We start from the raw sequence: 8,831 nt of genomic DNA, 5'->3' as shown, positions 1-8,831 counted from the left end.
AATATTTCTTCTTCTAATTCTTCGCATTTTTTTCTCTTATTTCCCTATGGATCCCTATAGCAATACTCTTTATATGTTAGATGAAGATTATTTCGATCATGAGGATCTTATGATAGAAGCAATGGCCGTACATAGACAACAACGTGCAACTCTTGGAGCATCTTCTTCACGTCGTCCTAATTCTCAACCTCATATGTTCATCCAACGCAATCCATTAGAAGGTCATGAACGCCTTTGGAAGGATTACTTTGCTCAACCGCCAATATATCCGCCAAACGTTTTTAGGAGGCGATTTCGAATGAATCGTGATATTTTTTTGCGTATACATTCTGCAGTTGTCACTCATGATGATTATTTTATCCAAAAGAGAGACGCCATGGGAGGCTTGGATTGTCCTCCCTTCAAAAGATGACCGCGGCAATTAGGATGCTCGCATATAGGGTAACAGCAGATCTTATGGATGAGTATGTAAGAATTGGAGAAAGTACTGCACGGTTGAGTATGAAGAAATTTGTAAAGGCGATCGTGTCAATCTTTGGGGGGTGAGTACTTGAGGTCTCCAACCAGCAATGATATAGCAAGGTTACTAGAAGTTGGACAAAGGCGTGGATTTCCAGGAATGTTGGGTAGCATTGATTGCATGCACTGGAAATGGAAGAATTGTCCTAGTGCTTGGAAAGGTATGTACTCTGGTCACGTAAATGAACCAACTATTATTTTGGAAGCTGTTGCCTCTTATGATCTTTGGATATGGCATGCTTTTTTTGGTTTACCTGGGTCTCATAACGACATCAACGTACTTGATCGATCTTCTGTTTTTGCTGCGTTGGCCGAAGGCCGTGGTCCTCCATGCAACTATACTATCAATGGTCACGAGTACACATTGGGATATTATCTTGCTGATGGTATATATCCTTCGTGGGCAACATTAGTAAAAACAATTCCTGCTCCACATGGAAAAAAGAAAAAACATTTTGCTGCTTGCCAGGAGTCTGCAAGGAAAGATGTCGAACGTGCGTTCGGAGTACTCCAATCTAGATTTGCAATTGTGCGTGGACCTGCAAGGTATTTCCAACCTGAAGTTCTAAAAGATATTATGTACGCATGCATTATCTTGCACAATATGATTGTTGAAGATGAACGTCATCTATATCTCGGGGCTGACCAATTCAATTATGAAGCCAATGATGATACTCCATCCGAGCCAATTTCACGCGATAATATACCTGAATTCATGGAGTTCATTGCCCAACATCATCGTATTAAAGATAGAGTCACTCATTCTCAACTCCAAGCCGACCTTATCGAGCACTTATGGAATATGCATGGCCGAGCATAATATGGATTTCTTGAAAAGCCAACGTCATCTTCGTTGGTGTATTGTAGTGCTCATTAAAATTCAACTTCTTTTTATGACTTCCTTTTTATTATTTTAATGTTGAGAACCTATCACTAGTTTGTTTAATTGAAGGCAGTATCACTTGTTCATCGTATTAACTTATATGGATATATATATATATATATATATATTTATATTGAAGGCAGTATATATTATATATTTTAGTAACTTTTTTTGGATATATATATATATTTATAGTCAAGGCAGTATATAAATTGTGCCTTTTATTAACTGTAATGGATAGGAAAATATTTATACTAAACAAGGCAGTTGCACAATATGCTCTTTTGGATATAATGCTCAATGACATACAGCTTTTGGATATAAAGGAAAATGACATACAGCTGCAACATCTTCTTAAATAAAAATACAAATTCAGTGGATTAAAAGCTACACATCTCGTATAAAACCAGCTTCTTAAAACAAGGATTTATCTCTACACAACTCTACAAATTATTAGTGTCTAAAACTGGTACACAATATGGAATATACATCTCCTATGGATCTAATAAAACCTACAAACTATACTATTGACTGCAACTATACAGCTGCAACATTTGGAGCCAATAAACCTTCACAAATTCAGCTGCATGACATAAAAAATACAGCCTCAAAACAGGAATATACAGCAGTCGGAAAAGCATACAAAATCAGCCTAACTAAATGACACCATTATCATATATATTGTCCACAAACAGATCCAACAGACAAGTTTAAGAATACAACCTCCATTCACCAAAATAATTCCAGCAATTACAAGTTGCATCACATACAAACAAATCCACAAACACTTCCAAAAAATGGGTACTTCACAGATTTTCTATCCACAAAACCAAGTCCAAAAACTAAACTAACATTCAGAAATTCCAATGTATTTCCATTCAAAAAAATAGAAAGTCGTCCATTATCATAGTGGCTGCCCAGCCACATGCTTCATGTTGAAGTCTTGTGGCTAAGCAGCCACTACAAGCTGGAAATCAGAAAGTCATTCGGATATACCATCTTCATCACTCATTGACTCTTCCCAAATTTTTTTCTGAACTTTACGGAAGTAGGCTTGCTGCATGGCATTCATACCAGAAAGATCCTTGCCCATCATCTCAGCATCAAACTTTCTTTTATCAAGATCCAGTTGTGCACCTCTATCGCGATCAGCCTTCGTCTGCCATTCTCTTCTCTCCGCCATGAACAATCGTCTATCCTCGGTCATTGCTCCTAATGCCGTGTTGAACTCAGCATCAGATTGTTCTTGTGCCTTCCGCTTCTTCAAGCTTTCCTTTTCAGCCTTTTTTCCAGCAGGCCTTTCAATGATTTCCTCCACAACATCGCCCAGAACTTCACTTGACTGCTCATTGGAAGGCTGTCTATCGACAGGCTTTCTCCTCGTAATCAGCGTACTCATGTGTTGATGCCATTTGGGTTGGTGCCTCAAAAGATTCCAAGAATGCTCTAATGTGAAGTTCCCTCGTTCCATCTCTTTGTACAATATCTTTGCTCTTTCAATCTGAAATTTTTTTTAAGAAATAGTGTCAGCTTCTTAAATCTAAGGTAAATAGACCACATTATTAAAGGAAAATGAAACATATCTTATCTTGCTCGGTCGCACCACTCGGGTGCAATGACTCAACTTGTGCTAGATATGCACAAAACTTATTTGTGCATTTTTGAATCATGGACCAACGATTGATCAATGACCCAACCGAACGGTTCACATTATGTGGTTTCTTATATTCATGGTAAAAATCAGAAATCCGCTCCCACATTTGAGTGGATTTCTGATCAGTTCCCCGGATGGCATCAATACTAATGTTCAGCCAACCAGAGACAAGTACGTTATCCTCCTCAACAGTGAAAGAAGCTCCTCTTTGAACTTTTTTTGTTGGAGGCCTCTTTTCACCGTGAAGGGGAGTTGGGCTGACCAAAGTATTAGAATGGGGTGTGAATGTTGGAGTGGTAATAGGACATTCTCCTCCACTTTGTAAGAGAGTGGTGAAGAATGGGTCCTCCTCCAAAAGATTGTCCATCCTTTAAAAATTACAATTTTTAAGTTGTTAGACACAACCAAATTCAGAAACAATAAACAAGGCATGGAATTCAAAAATTACTGCAATTGAAAAATATAATACCTAAACAAGACAGAACAGCTTACAGAAAAACTGTATAACAAAATCAGAAAATTCGTATAAATAAATGACTGCAAAACAGATAAAAAAAAAGAACAAAAACAGAAAAACAGCAGCACATACAACGTATTTTGCATTAAACAAGGTCCAGCAAGACAGTTTACAGAAAAACAGTATAAAAAAATAGAAAAACAATAGACTAACAAGCACTTATTTAAGGCCTATCAAATTCGGGTCATATATGGAAACCAAGTTTTCCATAGACAGAAAGACAGTATAAAAATTCAGCTTACAATTTAATTGAATATGAGACTGTAATTTATTAGTGACTATAAAACTCCAATATTGCTGTGTGAATGACCTACTGTTCTCCTTGCAAACAAGCAACATTCTTAGGTTTGCTTTGTTTCAGTAAGAGTTATGTAAACCTTCTCTGTATTTATTAAGGAATGGAATAACCTGCTCTATCATATGGGAGATTAACAAAAACCTCACACAAGAACTTCCAAGATCGAATAGTGCAACTAAAAACAAAACAATTGGAAGACTCCATCAATTTTTTAATGGAAGAATCAGTTGAGGAAGCACAACTTCTAAAAGCTTATTAGGCGAAGTGCTTTCACACAATATTGACACGATCTTATTAGGAACCTCTAAGTTCTAAAACAGTAGATCCACAAGCAATAAAACCAAATGGGTCCTTACAAAAACAGTAGATCCACAAGCACTTTTCCAAATGGGTCCCCACAATTTAATCGACCTCTTTGAACTAACATATTGGATGTTTTATACTAATCATGCATCATGGCATCCTTTACATTACCAACCTCACCAAGTTTTAAAAATAGATGCTGCATGTTGGATTGTTCATGAGGAAAAACTCCAAACACAAACAAGAACAAACCAAATTCTTCCAAACAAAAACAAACAAGAACACAAGCATGTCATCCTTCTTTTTATCAAATCTGGGATGATCCAATTCAAATCAGTTACATCCAATTGATCTGCATGTTGGATGTAGTTTCCAATAGTAACAAACCAAAGATGATAGTCAAATCTACCCACTCACACACAAGAACAACAGACTCCAAAATATTCATCAATGGGAAAAATAAAAATTTATGAACAACAGACTCAACAGTATCACTTGCTCATCATCCCGAAGCAAATATACCACCATACACATAACCATATTCATCAATTGCTAGGGAAGAACTCCATATAACCGAGTGCATACAAAACCAATTCACACACAGCCACACAAATCTTCCTATAGGCAACAATACATTACAGTTTTAGTAACAACAATACCAGAATGAGTGTGGTTGCTTGAGCCGAAGGGACTGACTGGTGAAGAAAATCTACAAGAAATTCACAAAATCAATGACCCAACTTCAGTCGAATGCTCAGTAACCATTTATTTTTTCCACCCAAACAACCGAAAGCAAAAGCCCCAATCGGGGCTGAATGGAAATAAAAACAGATCCAAGATTAGGGTTCAAAAAGAAAAGCAATCGACCGAACCTGAAATTGGATGCCTTCCGCACGAATCTGATCTACTTGAAACTGGTAGAAGAAACCCCCGAATGATTCTGCACCAAGAATCCAAGGAAGAATCAAAAAAACCTTAAAAACAAGAGAAAGAGAGAAAGTGGGAGAGAAAACAAACCGGCTTCCTTTGGAGAAGAAGATCGTGTAGAGCCGAGTGTTCTTGCCGTTGAAGAATCGAATGGCTGCGAAGATTCGAAGTTTAGAGCCGAAGTGATTGGGAGAAATGAAAATGAGAGAAATGGGGAGAGAAAATGCGGGGAGGAAACGGGGAGAGAGGGAAACGAAAAGTGACCGGTAGATAAATAAAATAGACTAAAATAATGTGAAGATGAGTGCACAGTAGCACTTCATATATGAAAGACCCGATACATTTAGTGTAGGTCAAAGTTACCCATTTCTGGGTTTGACTAATCCAATGTAGCATATTTTTCGTAAAATCATCTAATTTTGCATTTGGCATTGGCTTTGATGAAGCCAATGCCAATGCTCTTACAGATCAGTCACTGTAGCGGTGTACACAGTGCACACCTACGTGGCATCTTTTTTTTTTAATCAAAACGTGCGTTTTGATTCAAATCAAAATATTGGTTTCAATTTTCATCTGCTTTCAAATTTGTCCTGCGAAACGCCATCCCCTCGACGGCAACCCGTTTCAGACTTTCAGTAATCACTGCCCAGAGCCTCCCGGCGACGCCGTGTCTCTCTTCAAAGCCACCGAGGTCATGCTCCTCCATCTGCCCAGCCTCGCCTGTCCTAGCAAGGTCATTGACCGGTGCAAACCAGATCCCAAACCCGCGAAACCCACCCACCTTCCATCCACGAACCCGCGTCACCTACCTCTTCCAGTGCCACTTGGAGACGGCGTCTCTTTGTTCAATGCCACACACCCTTACGTCTTTCTGTTGCCACCACTTCCTTCGAGGTGATTGAAAAGTCCAAACCAGTGACTCTCTTTTCAAATAGCTCTGTTTTACCGCTGCCCCTTGGAGGTTGCTCTATTGGAAAGGGAGAGCATCTTACTTTGTATGAACATCTTTTGGCTTTTGTGTGCTATAGAGCTCACACATAGAAGCCAATGGCTACAGTGATAGACCATCATTAACATGCAAACTACTTGTTAGTGTTATACTAGGAAGTAGGAAGGCAATCTAGGTTTCACAAGAAAGAAACACGACATGTTTATAGGTTTCAGGTTTCACACCAGAAGGCAGAAGGGTTTTTTTTCTCTGTTTTCATTTCCCAGTATCTCTCCAGTCGCTTTTTTACTCTTTAACTACTAGATTTGTTTTTGTTTCTAATAAACATTTGAGTTAACTCCCAAGTACTATCTCTCAAACCAAAAATAGTCGAAACCGAAGGAAAGGTACTGTTTTTACTTCTTCTTCTTTTCTTTTCTTTTTTTTTTTAATTTTTATCTTTCACTTTTTCTCTCTTTTTTTTTTTTTTTATAAGTTCTACGGTTCCAGTTGATTGAGAATCTCTGCCACTTTTTAAAATTTATTGTCTTGTTGGTGGTAGTGCTTCTTTTATTTTATCTTTCGTTTTATCTGTTGTCTTGTTGGGTTTGTTTAAAAGTCGGTCAAGTCTCAGATCTGTCGATTCTTTCTCTTCCTTTTCTTTTATCTTGCTGTTTTTTATTGGAGATTATCATTTGAGTTTGATTTGATGCTTTCCCAAGCAAATGGGAGGGGAAAACACTTTTTCATCTCATTTATAGTATACTCTGCAAAAGATTTGTTGAAGAATTGGCAGCTTCTGGAACAGACATGTAAAACCCATGTCCTATGAGTTTTATTTTTTATTCTGGTTTTGCAAACATCAAAATAGTAACAAGAATTTTGATCACCTAGTGTTTCTAGTAACTAAATTCAAGATTTATTAAAAAAATTAGAATGTGGGTGACTTCTAAATTGATCAATCTGCAAGAAAATTCTTTGGACTATTTGATGTTTGATGGGCACTAAGCAAATTCTGGACAAGTTCAAATGTGAGGGATCCATGCCATGGATTAAAAAATAAATAAAAGAGAAAGGATAATGAACCAGATCTTTATGATGAAAAGTTATGAAAACAGGACTGGACCTACTTTGGAATCAAAGTTAATCATCTTTGAATATTTATAAACAAGATGAGGTGTGATATTATTGTTCCCCTTTGCATGTTTATAAATCTTCTTGAAAATTTGCCTTTTGTAATGTCTTCCTTTTGTAAATGGGTAAATGTGTATTCGTCAAAGAAATTTGCCTATACATCCAATGGTTATTGTCATGTCATTGTTGTTAGTTTGAATTACCCCCCCACCCATGAAGACTTCAACTTGTTATTATGGTTGAAGTCTTCTTGTGGTGCCCATTTGAATTTGACTATATATGTTTACTGTTGAAATGACAAGCAACATAGTTGGTACTTGCATTTCACATTATAAAATTTTACCATAAATTGGTATCTATCTTGAAACAAAATGCATAGTATACCCCCCAGCTTATGTGCATGGGATGGTGACAGTATGGTTATGTGGATCAATAAGGCAAACTGAAAAGGAAAAAACAAAGCCAATTGAATTTTAATGATATTGGCTTCTTGTTGTCGCATTTACAAATTCAACAAAATTACATATTGTGTCAACAACGCCTGCGTATATTGATCAGATGGTATATTTGCAGGAGGCATGACCTTACAGAGGGCTTAAGAAGTTGCAGTGCAAGAAACTTATTTTTGTAGGAGAAAGTAGTAAATTCCACGTAGAATCTATGTATGAGTGCTAGAATGGGAAGAAAAAGCTGTGCTCTTGTTGAGGTAGCATGCTTTTCACACCAGTTTCCTCTTCCTTTATATGTTTTCCTCACTCAGTTTTCAATTATGGTAATGGGATAATTAGCTCTGAAAAAGATGATTAACATGCTTTTACAGTCTAACATGAGAAGGATAATAGCATGCATGGAAAAAGAAAGAAAAATGAAAAAAGAATGACACATTGGCATCTAGTACAGTTTTTGCTACTATGAGATGATCAACTAGGTCATTCAGGTGTAAATTCTTATCGAATCAATTCATTGTTGATGGTCTCTAACTTTATGATTTTGTGGCCTCTAATTTTGGATCAAGAAGCCAAGAAAAAACAAAAAAAGGTCGACATTTTAGAATTGGTAGTTTTAATATATATGATTCAAATTCTTGCTTTGAATAATGTGGTGCTTATAACTAGAGGACTCCATGTGTGTATGGCACATTATTATTCTACTATATACATTGCTTTGAATAATTTTTTACCTTGGTTGTTACAGGTGTATACATTGAAGGTTCAGCATGCAAAGGACACTAGAAGTTCATAGGCCTGCTTTCCAACGAGAGGATTGGTGCTGCTATCCACTTGTGCCACTGTAGCTGAGAAATTTGATAGCCGATGTGTCATTGTAGCTGTTTTGATAATGGTTGAATGTGTGATTGTAAATGGTTTAATGGATTTAGTTTGTAAATGGGTTTAATTGTTATCCATGGGTAAATGTGTGATGGTATAATGGTTGAATGGGGTATGGAAACTATTTTTGTTTGACTTAATAGAGCCGGATGGTCGATCTACCTTGTACCACTTAATATGTAAATGAAAGACAAAAGTTCCTGATCATTTATGCAAGTTGATCAATCTTACTGATGAAGTGCTAAAACTGTATGATTAAGTTACTTAAGTGAATAAATTGTTTAACTAAAAATGATTTAAATATTTAATTATGTAATAGATTATGATACTTGAGTCAATT

General features: G+C 36.8%; 2 protein-coding genes across 3 annotated transcripts; one reads left to right on the top strand and one right to left on the bottom strand.

Annotated features, from left to right (window-relative positions):
* The first annotated feature begins 525 nt into the window (after nt 1-525).
* On the top strand, nt 526-1,497 carry LOC122305683. Its single transcript, XM_043118247.1, has 2 exons — nt 526-680; nt 837-1,497. The coding sequence occupies exons 1-2, from the start codon at nt 620-622 to the stop codon at nt 1,337-1,339; spliced, it is 564 nt and encodes a 187-aa protein (XP_042974181.1). The 5' UTR covers nt 526-619; the 3' UTR covers nt 1,340-1,497.
* An 810-nt stretch (nt 1,498-2,307) lies between these two features.
* LOC122305663 (glutathione S-transferase T3-like) lies at nt 2,308-4,995 on the bottom strand. Of its 2 annotated transcripts, XM_043118236.1 has the most exons (3): nt 4,834-4,995; nt 2,986-3,424; nt 2,308-2,903 (listed from the first exon to the last, which is right to left on the bottom strand). In XM_043118236.1, the coding sequence occupies exons 2-3, from the start codon at nt 3,421-3,423 to the stop codon at nt 2,385-2,387; spliced, it is 957 nt and encodes a 318-aa protein (XP_042974170.1). In that variant the 5' UTR covers nt 3,424; nt 4,834-4,995; the 3' UTR covers nt 2,308-2,384. The 2 variants fall into 2 exon arrangements, with proteins under 2 accessions (XP_042974170.1, XP_042974169.1); XM_043118235.1 differs by lacking the exon at nt 4,834-4,995 and having other exon boundaries at nt 2,986-3,736.
* Between the last annotated feature and the right edge of the window lie 3,836 nt (nt 4,996-8,831).

Source organism: Carya illinoinensis, chromosome 3, assembly GCF_018687715.1.
Source record: "Carya illinoinensis cultivar Pawnee chromosome 3, C.illinoinensisPawnee_v1, whole genome shotgun sequence".
Lineage (NCBI taxonomy): Eukaryota > Viridiplantae > Streptophyta > Magnoliopsida > Fagales > Juglandaceae > Carya > Carya illinoinensis.
The sequence above is the reverse complement of the archived record's forward strand: the minus strand, read 5'-3'. Positions and strand labels throughout refer to the sequence as shown.

What these genes read in the sequence shown, in the direction of transcription:
- LOC122305683 (XM_043118247.1), top strand. Translation starts at nt 620, where the DNA reads ATGTTGGGTAGCATTGATTGCATGCACTGGAAATGGAAGAATTGTCCT. An exon ending in TTGTCCTAGTGCTTGGAAAG is followed by an intron (nt 681 to 836) that starts GTATGTACTCTG and finishes CGTTGGCCGAAG; the next exon opens with GCCGTGGTCCTCCATGCAAC.
- LOC122305663 (XM_043118236.1), bottom strand. Translation starts at nt 3,423, where the DNA reads ATGGACAATCTTTTGGAGGAGGACCCATTCTTCACCACTCTCTTACAA. An exon ending in GTGCGACCGAGCAAGATAAG is followed by an intron (nt 2,904 to 2,985) that starts ATATGTTTCATT and finishes AAAAAATTTCAG; the next exon opens with ATTGAAAGAGCAAAGATATT.